The 18,318-nt window shown below is 37.1% G+C and overlaps 1 protein-coding gene across 1 annotated transcript; it reads left to right on the top strand.

Moving 5' to 3' along the window:
- The first annotated feature begins 407 nt into the window (after positions 1-407).
- Positions 408-18,318, top strand: AP5M1 (adaptor related protein complex 5 subunit mu 1). Its single transcript, XM_052647100.1, has 8 exons — positions 408-585; positions 6,287-6,932; positions 10,265-10,492; positions 11,062-11,201; positions 11,920-12,005; positions 12,099-12,217; positions 15,175-15,271; positions 18,236-18,318. Exons 1-8 carry the CDS (start codon positions 512-514, stop codon positions 18,316-18,318), a joined length of 1,473 nt encoding a protein of 490 aa, XP_052503060.1. The 5' UTR covers positions 408-511.

An 18,318-nucleotide genomic window follows, 5' to 3' on the forward strand; every position in this document is an offset into this window, starting at 1 on the left:
CCACAGAGCCCAGGCGGGGCGGGAGAACGGCCATGAAGCGAAGCCGCAGACGCCTGTCAGCTGCCTCCCGGCGCCACCCGCGCCGCTCCCATTGTCACCGCCTCGTACGCCGGAAGTGGAGCTGCGCGCGCCCGGGTGGCTGCTGGGAGGGGCCGGCGAGGAGGCGAGCAGCGGGCGAACTGCAGAAAGGCTCCCCGCGCGAGCGAGTGAGGAATTATGATCCTTGCGGGCCACCGTCCCGGAAATGGACTCGGGAGAAAGAAGGTGGGTAGGCTGATGGAGATAAGTTTATGAGGACTTAAAGTAGGGATTCACGGAACTTTTTGTGGCGTGCGTTGTCCCGGACAGACTCAAAGGTTTTAGTCACTTCACCTGAAGGAGTTAGCTTCTCTGCTGAGCCCGATCTGTTTGCGGTGGAGCAGAAGGTGGCTCTGAAGACGCCTGAGAAAGCCCGTCTGCGCTCTGCCTCGGTGGCCACCTTAGTGATAAGCTGATGCCTTAGTGGCTGATCATGGCCCAGCGGGCAGTGTGGCTTATAAGCCACGAACCAGGAACTCCACTTTGTGGCGTTGTCAGATTCTCCAGGTAAATGCAAATCTGTATCCTTAGGCGTGATAGATAAGGTGGATGGATAGTGTAGCATAATTTTGTGATGCTGTGCATCCCTGGTCCAACACCTGGGCAAGTTACTTAACCCTTGTAACATCTGTTATTAATAACTGGAGACTGTGATACTACCTTATAGTGTTGTGAAAATTAAATGAGTTGATGCCTGGCACATTTTCTCCTGAGTAAAGTGAAGTGAAAATCGCTCACTCTTGTCCGGGTCTTTGCGACCCCATGGACTGTAGCCCGCCAGGCCCCTCTGTCCATGGGATTCTCCAGGCAAGAATACTGGAGTGGGTAGCCCGTTCCCTTGTCCAGGGGATCTTCCCAACCCAGGGGTCAAACCCAGGTCTCCCGCCTTGCGGGCGGATTCTTTACCAGCTGAACTACCAACGAAGCCCTACCATCTTACCAGCCTTACCACCTGCGTAAGATTGGTACAGAGGTGACAAAAGGAAAGGAAACTTTCTGAGCGGTAAATGCTTCAGATTTTTCTACTTTTGTTAATAAAAGTCGTGCAAGGACATTTTACTCCGTTCTTCTGGAAAGTCCTTGCTGAGCAGTATCAGACTGTTACTTTCAGGTTCTTATGTTTAATTCCTAGAAATTCTGTTTACTTCTAAAGTTCCTAATTGTTGAAAATTTAAAAAATGTCAAAAAGTTAAACTGAATTCACTTTTTTAAAATGGTGTAAGCTGATCTAGTGCCGCTTATATAAAATTTGCCACGTTTTATCAAAATAACTCTGTGAAGAGAGTTACACATACAGTAACTCATTGTAAAATATGGGCGGCAATTGTAACTTGTTTCACCTTTTATTCTCCGTGATGGGCGGTTCTTGTAAACATTCATTCTTCCCTGAGAATAGCTCTATAGTGAAGTATTAATAGCTAGCTCTGAATCTAGGTTGAGGCTGATAAAGATGAGTGTATTTTAAGTGAAAAGTGGTAGGCAACGTGAATGTGAATAATTCCCTCTTTCCTACCTAAACAATTTCTGTTACTGGAATCATAGAGACTTAAAGTTTACCATTTTCTCAGGGATACTTGGCTTACATTTGTTGTTGTAGTACCTCAGGAGGTTATTTATAATCTTTAATATGGTTCATCAACCTTTTTGGTCCATCCTTCCCAGATACTCCTGCTTTATTTATATATTCCCCTTGGTATCTTTATTTCTGCCATTTGCCTACCTCATATGATTGGTGTTATGCTTTTGTTTGTGTGTTCATATATATATATTTTTTTAAATTATATAATTTAACGATACTGATGTCATTACCATTTCTTAACATTTGTCAGATTTCTCAGCATAATTTTTTTTTTTTTTTTTTTGACTGCACTGCGTCTTTCTTGCTGTGTGGACTTTCTTTAGTCACAATGAGTGATAACTCTCTAGTTGTGGTGCGCAGGCTTCTCGTTCTGGTAGCTTCTCTTGTTACAGAGCGTAGGCTTTAGTAGTTGCGGCTTGCAGGTTCTAGGGCGCAGTAGCTGTGGCGCACGGGCTTACTTGCTCCACTGCATGTGGGATCTTCCTAGACCAGGGATCGAACCTGTGTCTCCTGCATTGGCAGGCAGATTCTTAACCACTGGACCAGCAGGGAAGTCCTCTCGGCCCTATTTTTAAGAAATATCCAGGTTACTTTGTGTTCATCTTGGGCATCACTGTCCACCACTTCAGTGATGGAAATGGAAAATGTTCTAAATCTCTGCTGTCAAAATTGTAACCACTGGCCACATGTAGTTGTTGAATTTTTGAAATGTGGTTATTGTAACTAAGGAACTCAGTTTTTAATTTTGTTTCATTTTAAGTTTAAAAAGCCATGTAAGGCTGGCAGCTACTATACTGGATAGTGCAGATCTAGGCCATTGTTTCTACTTGCTCTGTAGTACTCCCCGGTTTCCATCTGCCACATTTTACATATCCCCTTCTCCTGCTGCTGATCTCCCAAATTGCCTCCAACTCAGCTATCAAAACCATGCTGCAGTAAATAACCTCAAACATTACATGAGACATATCTACGCTGAGTTTGACTGCTACCAAATGATTAGCTCCTCAGAATACTTGGACCAGTCTACACTGTCACCATCACTATCTCTATTCTTTTCTAACACTTACTGCACTTTTTGCCAGTATTGCTGTAAAGAATTTCTTACTTTCATTTGCATTTCTCTATGGTAGCAATGATGTTAGCCCTTGGGCTTTCCTTTTCTGTGAATTGCCTATACATCTTCTTTGTTTTTTCTTGGAGATTTGCTGGCTTTTTCCTGGTAACTTGTGGGAGTTTGTTCTGTAATCTTGATATTAGTCCTATGTCATTTTTAGCTATTACAGATACTTGATCTTAACTTATTATCATTGTCAATGAACTTTTCATTACTTTGGTTAAACAGAAACCCTTAGTTTTGTTACATAGTAGTTAGCCCTTTAGGGGATTTGTTGTAGTCTTTCCCTACCCTTATTGCCCAAAGATGTCTTCCTACATTATTTTCTCTTGACTTTGTCATTTTATTTATTATATTTAGGCCTTTAATCCATCTATAGTCCATCTTTGAATGTGACATTAAGTAGGAATCTTACTTTGTTTTTCTCTGTACTATGAGCCAGTTTTTCTGAATCATCTTCCAAACAGTATGTATTTTCTTCATTGATTTGTGGGCAGTTTTGATAGTTTTTTATGTCTTCCATTGGTTTGTCTCAGTTCTATTACTTTGTCTGTTCTTCTGCCAGCACCATACTGTTTTTATATCTGTGGCTTTGTAGCTTATTTTTATATCTTATAGAGATAAGATTTTTGTACTACATACAATAACTAGTTTCTTGAAGAAGTTGTACTTGTTTCAGAGTTTTTTCCCACCATTCTCAGAATATTTCAGAACAAATATTAAGATATGTTTGGGTGGACTTTTCAGCATCTCTATGAAGGCAGCAAGTTGGGTTCAGATAATTCATCTGTCACTTGTTTATTTTGTATCATTGAACAAATTAATTAGGTTTTATTTTATTTTTTTCTGTTTTCTGACCTCTTGGCCTAGAGTTAGAGTGAAACAGGTATATGTATTATCCACATATTTGCCAAAGGATAAATCACTTAAGATTTGAGAATCCAAATGATCTTTCCTCTAACTACTTTTTTCTCCACACCAAAACTTGATTTAGATTCTGGTTTAGAGATTTGCTGTCTGGATAGACAGTAACAGCACCACTCAAGTCTAGCTTAGGTTTTCCCTATAGTTGTGGGGCCACTTAAAGTTAAAGTCCTACTTTACAAAAGGCCTAGAATAAATCTGAAAAGACAGATTGAGTCATCGAACAAAGTATTTATTGAGCATATATTGAGGTATCATATAAGGACCCAGGGGGCTTCCCAGGAAGCACTAGTGGTAAAAGAACCCACCTGCCAATGCAGGAGACCTGGGTTCAGTCCCTGGGTGGGGAAGATCCCCTGGAAGAGGGTATGGCAGTCCACTACAGTATTCTTGCCTAGAGAATCCCATGGACAAAGGAACCTGGCAGCTGCAGTCCATAGGGTCGCAAAGAGTCGGACACAACTGAAGCGATTTAGCACTATGCATAAGGTCCCAGATTGACTTATTTTTACAATTTCAGTCATGAAATTCTTGCACTTTGAATTTTAAAAGAACACGTAAGAGCTAAAATTTCCCTTTCCTCAGTGAAGAAAGCACATCAAAATGTAAATGAGTGAGGTTCACTAATACATGAATAACTTTAAATACATTCTCATTTTTCTTTTTTAAAATTATTTAAACAGCAATTTGTCTCAGTTCTGTTACTTTATCTGTTCTTGTGCCAGCAACATATTGTATTTATATCTGTGGCTTTGTAGCTTATTTTAATATCTTGAAGAGGTAAGGTTTTTATACTGTGTACAATAATTAGTTTCTTGAAGAAGTTGTTCTTGTTTTCAGAGTTTTTTCCCACCATGTTCAGAATATTTCAAAACAAAACTTCAAATATGTTTGGGTGGACATTTCAACATCTCTATGAAGGCCATAAGTTGGATTCAGATAATTTCATCTGTCACTTATTTATCCTATACTAATAAAATATTACTAGTATTGGAGAATTAGTAGAAAAACATTTTGGCTAGGTGTGTTCTTGATCCTTGATCAGAATTGCCTGTATGTTCTTTAGCCATACCTTATTTTACAAATAAGAAAATAGACTTTGGGAAGTTAGGCAATTTATACAGAAGCTGTGCAATGCTTAGTCTCTCAGTCGTGTCTGACTCTGCGACCCCATGGACTGTAACCTGCCAAGCTTCTCTCTTCCTGGGGATTCTCCAGGCAAGAACACTGGAGTGGGTTGCCATGTCTCCTCCAGGGGATCTTTCCAATTCAGGGACTGAACGAGGTCTCTCACGTTGAGTCTTTACCGTCTGAGCCACCAAGGAAGCCCTAAACAGAAACCAATAGCAAATAATTGATTTTGTTGTGGACTTTGGAGTGGAGAAATAAGGAATAGGGGAAAGTACTTTTTTTTTTAATTAAGAAAATGTGATCTAACATTTTTGTAAGTGAGCAAAAAGTATCTCCTGTTTCTCCCAAAAAGGGACAAATTAGTAACTTATTGTTCAGCATAGAGCTTGTAAACCATAAAAGGTTATTCTTATTTTATTCTTTTTGTTACCTCATAGTATCTTCCAAGGCCATATAGATACACCACTATTACTAAACTACGCATATTTTTGTACGGCTTGGCAAGAAGACTTAGGGTACTAGTGAATTCCTAATGTGGAGGATTAAATTAAACTACTTTTTTCGATCCTGCTCTACTAAGATGGAATCAGAAAAAATATCCTGTGGTGGGGTGGGAACAATTTATGAAGGGAATCAAAAGGTACAAACATGGCTATAAAATAAGTAAGTCATAGGGTTGTAATGTACAGCATGGTGACTATAGTTGAATTATACTGCATTGCTTATTTGGAAGTTGCTAAGATAAGTCTTATAAGTTTTCATTATAAGAAAAAAAATGTGTAAGTATATAAGGTGACAGATGTTAACTAGACTTACTGCAGTGACTATTTTGCAACATATACAAATATCAAATCATTATGTTGCTTCCCTGAAACTAATATAATGTCATATGTAAATTATACCTCAATTGGAAAAAGAAGGAGGGAGGAAAGAAAGAGAAAGGGAAGGAAAAACAAGAAAATCTTCGCAGTCTTATCTGTAACAACAGAAGTGATGTTTCTACCAATGGGAATCTAGATAGATTGTAGTTCTTTAACCCAACAGAATACTATGCAGCTGTAGCTTCATGAATACTAACTTGGAAAAAAGTAAGTTTCACTGCAAAATGTATCATTGTTTTTAAAAAATGACAGTGTGTTTATGTTTTAAACATACACATGCCTTGCTTACCAAGTGGGAATCTGAATAGCCAAGAGTCTAGGATTTTGAATTAGAAACAGGTATCCTGCCAATTTAAAAAAGGAACTAAATTCAATTTTTAAAGATAAAAACAGTGTTTATCATTTGAGATATATCAAGGACATAAGAGTTTAACATTAATATAACATTTTTTTAGTTGTGGTTTTCATGTGTCTGTGTATGTATTTGTTTATTATTGGGTGTTTTGTTAGTATTTGCCTTGTATTGGTTTTGGACTTCCAGTTTTTGCAGGAATTATGTTTTTATTTCCATTGATGCAGACGGTATCCAACTGTTGAAAAAAGAGCAAAAGTCTTCAATGGAGCAAGTTATGTGCCTGTTCCTGAAGATGGTCCCTTCCTGAAAGCACTGCTTTTTGAACTGAGATTGTTGGATGACGAGAAGGACTTTTTGGAGAGTCGTGATAGCTGCTCACACATCAATAAAACATCCATTTACGGACTCAGAGTAGGAAGTGAAGAACTCTGGCCAGTTGTTGCTTTTCTGAAGAATGGCATGATATATGCTTGTGTTCCACTGGTTGAACAAATATTATCCCCTCGTCCACCATTAATTAGCATTAGTGGAATTTCACAAGGCTTTGAACTTCTTTTTGGGGTACAGGATTTTCTTTCCTCAGGTCAAAAAACTGACAGTGAGCTAAATACCAAGTTGAGCCAGTTGTCTGACTTGCTTTTACAAACTTGTCCTTTTGGCACTTTGTTAGATGCCAACTTACATAATTCATTGGACAGTATTAATTTTGCTTCTGTTACTCATCTACAAAAACAGCCAGCCTGGAGAACTGGAACATACAAAGGAAAACCACAAGTCTCTATTTCTATCACTGAAAAGGTAAACTCCATGCAATATAATAAACAGGAGATAGCAGATACATGGCAGGTCGTTGGAGTTGTCACTTGCAAGGTGAGATTTTCTCTGATACTTGTTTTATCATACCACTTAATATTTATGGAGAAAAGTAAATTTTGCTGAGTTTATTTTACATCATAATGTGACATTCTTGATTCTTACCATAAACAGCAGTCATTCGATATTATATTCAAGTGAAATTTTCTAATGTTATCTTTTTGCATTCTTTACTAAATATACTAGCTATATGCAGTTGACCCTTGAACAGCATGAGATTGAACTGCTTGGGTCCACTTATATAAAGATTTTTTTCTTTGAATACATACTACATTCAGTCCCATACTATCTGTGATTGGCTGAATGTACAGTTAAATCTATAGATGCAGAACCTGGCATACAGACTGCTGACTATAAAGTTATACATGGATGTTTGACTGCACAGAGGGTCAGTTGCATTGCTGTGTAATGAATTAACCTGTCATCACAACCAGTAAACGTCTACTATACTTGTAGTTTTTATAGGTCAGGACTTTAGGAGCAGCTTAGCTGGGAACTTCTAATGTGGATGTCTGTCACAGTCAGTATTTCAGCTGGGGCTGCAGTCACCCGAAGGTTTGAGTGGGACTGGAAGTTCTGCTTGTGAGGTGACTCAGTCACTTGGCTAGCAAGCTGGCCCTTATTGGTAGGAAACCTCAGTTTGTTTCCACATGGACTTCTCAACAGGCTGCTTAAGAACATTCTCACAACTTGGTGACTTCCCTTTGATCAAACAGACAATTGAACAGGCAGCCAAGCCAGCCACCTGAGGCACAAGTGAAAGCTGTTCTTCTTGTTACCTAGACTGAAAGGTCACATAGCATCACTTCTACCACTTTCTGTTCACCAGAAGCAGATCACTTTGTCAGTCCACATTCAAGGGAAGTGGAATTAGGCTCCATCTTTTGAAACAGTAATATCAAAGAACTTGTGAAAATATTTTAAAGTCACTATACTTACTTTCCATTTTTTTTAGAGAGCGTGAAATTGACAAATCTTTGAGTTAATATCTGAAATCATTTTCAGGGACTCATGTTTTATTTAAACAAGTCACTAGGTAAATATAGGGTTCTCTGGTATAAGGTTAAATAATAGGAAAAGCCAATGAAAATAATAATACAATTAGCAGTGATAATTGCCACATTCAATAATGATCAAAAATAGAAACCCTCCAAAAAAGAATACTTATACATGTATATTAATATTCTGAGGTATCCTTTCTGTTTTCTTCCTTTATTTTCTGCACTAATAAACTTTTTATATATCATATTAATGTTGAGTGAGTGAAAGTCACTCAGTCATATCTGACTCTTTGCGACCCCATGGACTATACAGTCCGTGAAATTTTCCAAGGCAGAATACTGGAGTGGGTAGCCTTTTCCTTCTCCAGGGGATCTTCCCAACCCAGGCAATGAACCCAGGTCTCCTGCATTGCAAGCAGATTCTTTACCAGCTGAATCACAAGGGAAGCCCAAGAATACTGGAGTGGGTAGCCTATCCCCTCCCTCTCCAGTGGCTCTTCTCAACCCAGGAATCGAACCAGGGATTCCTGCATTGCAGGCAGATTCTCTACCAACTAACTATCTGGGAAGCCTGTATTAATGTTGAGTAGCTATGTAAAAACCTAATAGATTAAAAGTAGATTTCAAGAACAGAGAATTAAAATGGTCCTGGCAGACAAATTGAGTCTTTATTTTTCTTTTTAATCTTGTATGCAAGCAAAGTCATTTCAGTTGTGTCCAACTCTGACTCTTTGAGATCCTATGGACCGTAGCCCACCAGGCTCCTCTGTCCATGGGATTCTCCAAACAAGAATACTGGGATGGGTTTCCATGCCCTCTTTCAGGGGATCTTCCTGACACAAGGATTGAACCCGTGTCTCTTACTGTCCCTGCATTGACAAATGAGTTCTTTACCACTAGCACCACATTGGAAGCCCCTTTTAACCTTAAAGTGACCTAAAAATGTATGTGTTTTCTTTACACTCTCTTCCATTATGGTCAAAAATACATTCCAGTTACTACTTTTAATGGAAATCATTATCATAAATGTCTCCAACTTAAGGTGTTTGCAGATTACATCATTCACACCTCTTAAAGTTGTTGAGGCTCTCTTAAGTTCTGTAAAATAAAAGTAGGGAAATTCCCTATGTGTTTTTTCATTCTGTGGTAATGAACAGGGAATATGTTATATATAATTTAATATTAATTCATATCATGGTATTTAAATAGGTCTTTGGTAGACTGACCCTAGTTTTTGGCTTCTGGGAATTTTGAATTGGCTTCTATTCTTGGTCTAATACAGATAGATAATCATGATGTTTAGTATAGAAATGAGGGTTTGTTTACTCAAGTATAAGAGGAACTGAAAGAGTAAGTCTCTGATCCTCTGATAGTAACTAATGACTCTAGCCTAGAAACTAGGATACACAGAGAAGCCAGAGTTAACAGAAAAGCAGCCACATGTGTTACAACCCCAAAGCAGGAGTTCATGGAAAAGTCTGAGAAAGTGCTGTGTCTGACCACCACTCCCTTAAAACAGAGCTCAGAGTGAGGTCTGTGAAGCTGTCATATCTGGTTTCCATGACTTTCCTACTATAATGACTTCCCTTTCCCTTCTATCTCCTAAATCTCTCATGAGTACCTCTCATTGGCAAACTAACCCAGACCACAGGGAGGAAGATCCTGGGCTTCTCTGCATGTAGGCCACGGAGGTGACAATACAGAATATAAAGCTTCACACAACACGTGTAATGAATTGACTGTTTAAGAAGAAAAGAGCATTGTTGCTGGAGGGAATAGCACGTACAAAAGCGTAGATAGAAGATATGGTTTATTCAGGTAAATTCAAGAATCCAGTAAGTCTAGAGCATTACTTGTGGGGTAGAAAATGGCTAAAGGAATGGGTGGGACCCAAACAGCAAAGGCTTTAAAAGTAATGTAAAACTGAGGGGCAACTATTGAGTGGTTTTGACATAGGTACAATAGAATTAGGATTATTTTATTAAGATAGCTCTGGCATTGATGGAGTATCTGTTGATTAGAGGAAAGTGAGTCTAGATACACTTAGAGGGCTGTGACAGAAATATTTTTTGTAACAGGAATAAAGAAAAGTAGTTTTTTAAGGATTTTAAATGTAAGCAGAGGGTTCTAGGAAGGCTCTCCTGGTTTTCTAGCTTGGGTTTCTGAGAGCCGAAATAGAATCATTATCCAGAACACAGAAAGCAATGAGAATAATTCCTTGCAAGAAAAGTGAGTTAAGTTGTGAAAAGTGCCTCAGATAAATTAAGAAAAGCCTCATCCAGAAGATGACTTCTTCAAAGCTCTCGGTGATATCTGTTTGTGTTGCAGTGTGATCTAGAGGGAAGCATGCCACATGTTACCATTAGCTTGAGTCTCCCTACCAATGGATCTCCACTTCAGGATATTCTGGTTCATCCTTGTGTGACATCTCTTGACTCTGCCATTCTGACCTCTAGTAGCATTGATGCAATGGATGATTCTGCATTTAGTGGACCGTACAAATTTCCGCTCACTCCACCGTTAGAGTCATTCAACTTATGCTACTACACTTCCCAGGTAAGCGACCTTGGAGAAGTTGGCACTTCGCTAATCTTTATATCTATGAATTGTGTTGTTAGGAAATCACCATACTTTTGGTCCAAACAAAACCTTTTCATGAGTCACTTACCGGAAGATTCAAATTGTTTCCCCTTAATCAGCTTTTTCACGACCAGTTTAAGTGACTGCTGACCTGGGAGGGTGGGGGAGTGAAGATCCAAGCAGAGCAGCAGGAACTGTGGGCGTGTGTCAGGGGTCAGTGTGCCTAGTGCATGTTCTGTGTGTTGTACGTCATAGAAAACCTGGAGGAGGAGAATCTGGACAAGCAAGAGTAGGAAAAAGAATGTATTACACACCTTTGTAAGGTACCTTTCTGGAAATGGAAAGAGATGGAAGAATCCCTGTCCTTAGAAGGACTGTAGCTCCCTCATCTGTTGTCAGAATGAGTTCGAGTAACCTAATAGTCATTCAAGGCGTATGTGTCTATAATGACTATATTACTGCACAGCTCTTTCCTCAGTCACCATTGGCATTTTAGACCCATTAACTTGAGAATCATGTAAAAAATGTGTTTGTTTTGTTTCCAGGTCCCTGTTCCACCAATTTTGGGTTTTTATCAAGTGAAAGAAGAAGAAGTACAACTAAAAATAACAGTTAATTTAAAACTTCATGAAAGTGTGAAAAATAGTTTTGAATTCTGTGAAGCTCATATACCTTTTTACAACAGGTGGGAATAAAATTACATGATGGCATGATTTCTGCCTTCCTCAGTACATTGGCACCGCCCTATAATTAAGTTGTCTTGGTTTTTACCTTATTTTCAAGATCTAAAAATTTTGTGTTACTCAAATGTGTGTTGATTCTGAACCAAAACATAGTCGTAAAAATAATCTCTTTGTTTTTAAATGTCACCATTTTTCTGGTTAAATTTGCTGGTAAATTATAAGCTTCAGCCAGTATAGCTTCCTTGGGGATTATTTTTTACTGGCTTTATTTCTAGCAATTTCTCTGCACTGTACCTATATTAATAAGTTAAGCCAATGATAAAACCTGGTGAATTAAGTCAATTATAAGATTTTTCCTTACCAGTTCTACTTTTAAATTTGTTCTACAGCACAGTTCTTTTCAAAGGCTACATACTATATAGTAAAAATCATAGTTTCAATGTTACATAATTCATGTGCCTGTATTAATACATTCTGTATGACTTTGTGGTCATCTTTAGAATTAATAATGAAATGTATAGCATCACCAAAAAGGTTTGTTGTGTTTCTGTGTTTTTTGAGATAGGATACTCATTATTTATTTTGCTCTATTTTGCAAACTTAAATGCAGATCTGCTTTATGTTATCCTTGTATTAAGTCACAGTAGCAAGATTTGACATATATCTCTTCAAACTTAAATCTGTGATCTTTTTTCTATTATCTCCATTTCTTTTTTAAAGAGGTCCCATCACACATGTGGAGTACAAAGCTAGTTTTGGCCAGCTTGAAGTATTTCGAGAGAAAAGCTTATTGGTCTGGATTATTGGTAAACTAGGTTTTTTTTTTTTTTTTTCTTTCATTCATTTGCTGTAGAACCTATTTAATTTATAATAGTTGGTTGGTGTATTTCCGTTTCTAGGACAGAAGTTTCCCAAATCAATGGAAATTAGTCTTTCTGGAACTGTAACTTTTGGAGCCAAGAACCATGAAAAGCAGTCATTTGACCAGATTTGCATTGGAGGTACAGCATATTTAAAGGTAACTATATTTATATGGCTCACTACATTAGAGATCTTTCCTTTGTTTCTGAAATACATGTATCTAATTTATTTTTGATGTTTTCTAATCCTTTTGTGGGGTAGGAATTCTTTTTGTCTAAGTCCTCTTCTAGATTTTAGTAAAATTGTATTTATTAATCACTTTCTATTTCATGTAATACTTAATAAGAGGAAAGAATTATGTAAAATTTAAAACACTTCAATTTAACCTCTTTCTACCCAGCTCTTAAGATACCACATTTGAGATTTGTATACAAAGAATATAAGATACAGTCTTTGCGCTCTATGGATTTTTCAGTGATGCTTGTCAGTAATTAATCAGGACTACCTGCTTTTGGACTTTCAAAAAAAGACTAAGCTCTTCCAACCAAAGTGGTCAAGGAAGGCTTTGTAGTAGTGATGAACTTTAAGGAAAACTCTGAGGCCCAGTTAAGCATGAATATGAAGCCTTGAAGATGGAATTAACATTTGTATAGGTAAAGTCATGGTTTAATCATGGGAATGAAGGATAACTAGGCATATTTAGGAACCTGTGCTAGAAACAGTAGTTACACAGAAGGCTAGATAAGTGATTTAGGTCTGGACTGTAGAGGGTTTGAATCTGGCTTTCACTGCTTGTTAGAAAATGTTATACTTTTTTTGAGTATGGGAGTGGTCCTTCAGAAAGTGGTACTTTATGAGGATCAGCCGAAATGGATGTGAAGAAGATGAGAGAGGAAAAAAGCTAGAGACAAAGAAACTTTTAGTATTTCAGATGAAAGATGATAAATAAATGATGCTGAGCTAGTATAGTGTCACAGAAAGAGAAAGGGAAAAAAATAGAGCTGTGATAAGGGTAAATCCTTTAATCTCACTAATTAAGTAGAAAGATAAGAAATAGTTTTAAGTCAAAGATGATGTCATTAAAAACACTTATGACTTAAATCAGGGGTTTCCCAAGTGGCTCAAAGGTAAAGGATCTGTCTGGCTAGTGCAGGAGACACAAGAGACATGCGTTTGATCCCTGGGTCAAGAAGCACCCTTGGAGGAGGAAATGGCAACATACTCCAGTATTCTTGCCTGGGAAATCCCATGGACAAAGGAGCCTGGCAGGCTACAGTCCATGAGGTCACAAAAGAGTCGGACACAACTGACTAAACAACAACAAACCAGACTTGAAGCTCCTGGAGAGCAGAGACCATGTGAATCTCATTCATTATTTTATTCTGAGCATCTAGTTCAGTACCTCACACATAAATATTTGAAGAATGGATAAACATACTTAGAAGAAAGCTCTATTTCTTAGAAGAAATACAGAGAAAGTTGAGAGGGAGTGGGCTTCATATCACATTGTTGCAGGTAATAGCAACTTACACCAAGGTGGTGTCTGAGAAAGCTCAGCTGTTCATAGAATCTAGGAGTTATCCACGGAAAAGAAATAGTTAAGGCAGTGGAAATGAATAAGGTCAGAAAAAGATAAGAGAAAATAGGAAGATTCAGGAGAATTAGCGAAGGAAAGTGAAAAGGTGATGAGAAAGGTAGCGGGAAAATTTAAATAAAATAGTATCAAAGAAATCAAAGAAGATAGATTGAAATCTATATGTAAAAGTGACTAGGGGAAATAGTAGTGAAATCAGAAGTACCCTGATGCTATTTCTTCTGTATTGACTTCAGCTGTGTCCACAAGGTTTGTTTCAATGATTGTTAAAAAAAATTCCCACTTCTGTATATTTTTCAGAAAAAAAGTGGGATGTCTACTATGTTATATGTTTTTTCAAAGGTAGGGACTATAACTTTTCTATTCATTTTCATCACCTAACCAGTTACAGTGTCATAGAAAGCATGTAATAGATATTTGTGTTCACTGAATAGATTTATTTTTATAATATCTAGTTTTGTGGAAATCTGCATTGTCATAACTTCCAGCATCCAGAATTATGCCAAACAAGGAAGCCATAGCTCTTTACTGTTAGATAATTTGAGTGGCAATAGGGAAAAAAATTGCTGAGGAGACCTGAAAATTATATCTATGCATGTGATCAGTTACTTTGACAATCAAAAGAAGAAAGAGGAAATGAGAGAAATATTCAGGAAAAGAAGAAGAAAGAAAAAAGTATGGAAAAACTATCAGGCTATTGCAAATTCAAAAGATTTTAGCAGCAAAGATAAGAATCACAACAAAAAGAGGCTGGTCTGTGATAGACCTTTCATAGTTTATGTGGCTAACACTATGCCTTCAGCAAAGGTACTAATGGCCCTCTCTGTTATAGCACAGTATATTAACTGGCATTTATACTAATGACACTACATGATCAATTAAATTCAGGAACTTACATTCATTCATTACATTCGTTGATTACATTTTAGAAAAGTTCTACATAAGTTAAATTTTAGTTTTATGAAAAATTAACTAGAGCATTTTATTCCCTCCAAAACCAGATAACCTGGTGTTCCCTTTTTAGTAATTACATGCTTGTGTTTTGCTAAAAGGTGTGTGAAAGTATTATGATCTGAACTGTATCACAATCACCTAGTCTTAGAGACAGAAGAGAACGTACAGAACAGCAGACCGCAGGGAAGGGCCAGCAGCATCTGTAATCAGTTGGCTCTGAGCTCCAATGCCCATTCTACTACCTGCTTCCACCTCTGAACCTCGGTTCCCTTGTTTGCAAAATACAGATAACTTACCGTGTAGATTAGACTGTACATTAGTGACGGGCCTGATATGTGTTAAGCACTTCGTAACGGCAGCCTTACAAAGAAGTGACTCTAATGCAGAAGGGAAAGATTAGTGTATATGTGTCCATACACATGCACACATAAACAATATTATTTGAGATTTTTATTTTGTGAATTGTGTGAAATAAATTCCTGAAATTGTGTCAAGGGAAAAAAAATGTGACCATCATTTTTAACAAATAATCACCTTAACTTGGTACATTTCTCTTCTGGTTCTAGCTTCATTTTAGGATCTTAGATTACACACTCACTGGATGTTATGTTGATCAGCATTCAGTTCAAGTTTTTGCATCAGGAAAACCAAAAATAAGTACACGTAAGTTGCACAGATTCAAGCCAACTTGAGGGAATTAAAGTGGTGTTATATTATTATTAACTAAGATAAAATTAAAATGTGAAAGAAAAAGATAAGAAAATAATCCCAATTTATAAAAATTCTGGCCTAATCCATCCTGTGTTAATAGGTTATATACATTGCCCTCTGCCTTCTCCTATTTATAAAGTGGTCTGAATGAGCAAGGATTGACGTAGAGGTAGGCTCTAGTCTAAAGGTGAATTTGCTTTGCTCAGTTTATAATGTACTGTTTGACGCTTGGGCAAGTTAGTGAACTTCATTTAAAGTTTTAATTTCCTCATGTATAAATTGGAATTAGTAGTATTATTTATCAGGATTGTTATGAGGTTTAAATAAAATTTATATTGATCAAGCACTCAACATAATATTTAGCATGTAGCATGGATTCAATAAATGTTAAGTATGAGTATTAAAATTGTAAACATTTTTAGCCAGTGTCATAGTCAGTGACCATTACTTTGTACCCTGCTTTACCAAAAGGAGAACAATAGAAAGTTTCCTGCCTTTAGTGAGTTTGTTAGTGTTTCATATATATATGTATGTTTCATATGTATATAGTGTTATATATATATAAAAACAGATGTGAAAATATAGGTAGAGGAAACCAATTTAATTATGTCATAGGACATGCATCTTTAAGCTTTATCATTGCCAATATGTACAGAAAGAGAATAAAAATATGTTTATGAAAAAAAAAACTTTAATGCAGATCAAATATAGACATATGGCATAAAACAAACAAGTAGTTAGAATGAGGGTGGAGTTAGCTGAACAAAAGTAGAAACCTTTTTGCCTCATATGTTAAGAACAAAGCTATCATATTTAGATAAGTATATCTAAATCATCAGGGCTTCTCTGGTGATTCAGTGGTAAAGAATCTACCTGCCAATGCAAGAGATGCGGGTTCAATCCCTGGTTTCGAAAGATAGCCTGCAGAAGGGAATGGCATCCCACTCTAGCATTCTTGTCTGGAAAACCACATGGACAGAGAACCTGATGGGCTACAGTCCATGGGGTCACAAAGAGTTGGATACAACTTAGCAGCTGAAAAACAACAATCTTAAACTAAGGGTTAGGGTCCTTAAAGTAGGAAAGATAGGATAAGACTTTGTAATTTGAAAGTTTCAAAAGATTATAGAACTCAGAACTACTGAATTCTAGGTAATTACTTGTGGATGGCAGTAATAAATTCTATGAGGTATAACCAGAGTAAGCCATATTCTTTACTGCCGTAGGTTTTCCCTGTGCTTTCTCCTATATCATTTTTTGTTTGTTTTTTTTTTAAAGAAATTCATACGTATAAAAGAATCTTCATAATGTCTTTTAAAAATTTTTTTATGAAGGCACAGTATAGTTGTTAGCTTGGACAAACCAGAAGTATTGTCTAAATGTAAATAGACCAGTGTTTCTGTGGGAACTATGTTGTCTCTTTAGAGAAAATCTAAAATATTCTAAGTATATTGTTAATATTACTAAACGTTGTAGTAACTTTCAGAGAGCACAATACAGAATGGAACGCTTCAGTAATATACCTGCTTCTTAATATATGAATGAAAGAGGTCATTTTAAATGGATAATTGTAACTAATCTCTTATTTCCTTCTTTTAGTTTCAAAAGATAGCTATCACTTTGTGCAACTATGTGAAAAACTTTATTTTGCCATCATCTTGACAAGAAAATTTCTATTCATAATATTCAACTTAGTTCGGATAATAGTTTAATAATGCTCATTATGGTAATTTAAATAATAATAACTAATCTTTATTGCTTACTGTGTGCCAGGCATAGTTTTGAGTACAGGCTAACTCATTAATTCTTAGAATGCCCTATGTAAGTGTTATCTCCATTTGATGGATGAGGATGCTGATGGAACAGAGAGATTAGGATCACATAGCTAGTAAGTTTTGGAACTGGGACTCAAATCCAAGCAGTCGGTCACTGGAGCCTGACCACCTAACCAATATGCTGTTGCCTCTCAGTGTTAGTAGATTCTCAAACTGAAGTAACAATGAAAAAAGGCAACAAGGTAATGTATCATTGTTGTTGTTCAATCACCCAGTTGTATCCAACTCTTTGTGACCCCATGGACAGCAGCAGGTCAGTATTGTACACCTATCCTTTTCATTATGAAGAAGATGCATGAAGAGGTATTGTAGAAAAGGCAGGACTGGATAAATAGAGATGTATGGCATAAGAATTTACATGTGTCTAGCTCCAAACGAACGTTATCGTCTCAGTTTTACATGTCAAAAAACTTTAATTCAAAGAAGTTGTCAGTTGTTCAAAACTATTAAAACAGAAACCTTAAATCTGATCAGAACTATAAGAAACCACTAAAGCAACCTTTTTAAAACATTACTAGAAAGTTAAGTTAGAGAAGGCAATGGCACCCCAATCCAGTACTCTTGCCTGGAAAATCCCATGGACGAAGGAGCCTGGTAGGCTGCAGTCCATGGGGTCGCGAAGAGTCAGACACGACTGAGCAACTTCACTTTCACTTTTCACTTTCATGCATTGGAGAAGGAAATGGCAACCCACTCCAGTGTTCTTGCCTGGAGAATCCCAGGGATGGGGGAGCCTGGTGGGCTGCCGTCTGTGGGGTCACACAGAGTCGGACACGACTGAAGCGACTTAGCAGCAGCAGCAGAAAGTTAAGTATGTATTTCTATCTATGAAACTTTGAATGCATAAAGAATAGCAAGAATAGAATCAGAACTGTGATGAAGAGGTTGCAGAAGGGAAACCAATAAACATACTTTTAATGTTTTTGTAGCTGAAGTAATGGTCTATAAGAAACAGAATTTAGGTAAGATGTGAGAAAAAAATTAACAGGTTTAGCATGAAGGATATCAGCATAAATTTTAATACCATGACTTTGCTTTCTCATTGGAATTTTGTTAATATAATCTTATCTTTTTTTTTTAGACCGGAAGCTAATTTCTTCTGACTATTACATCTGGAATTCTAAAGCTCCTGCTCCAGTAACATATGGATCATTATTACTGTAA

The sequence above is a fragment of the Budorcas taxicolor genome, chromosome 10, assembly GCF_023091745.1.
Source record: "Budorcas taxicolor isolate Tak-1 chromosome 10, Takin1.1, whole genome shotgun sequence".
In the NCBI taxonomy this organism is placed as follows: domain Eukaryota; kingdom Metazoa; phylum Chordata; class Mammalia; order Artiodactyla; family Bovidae; genus Budorcas; species Budorcas taxicolor.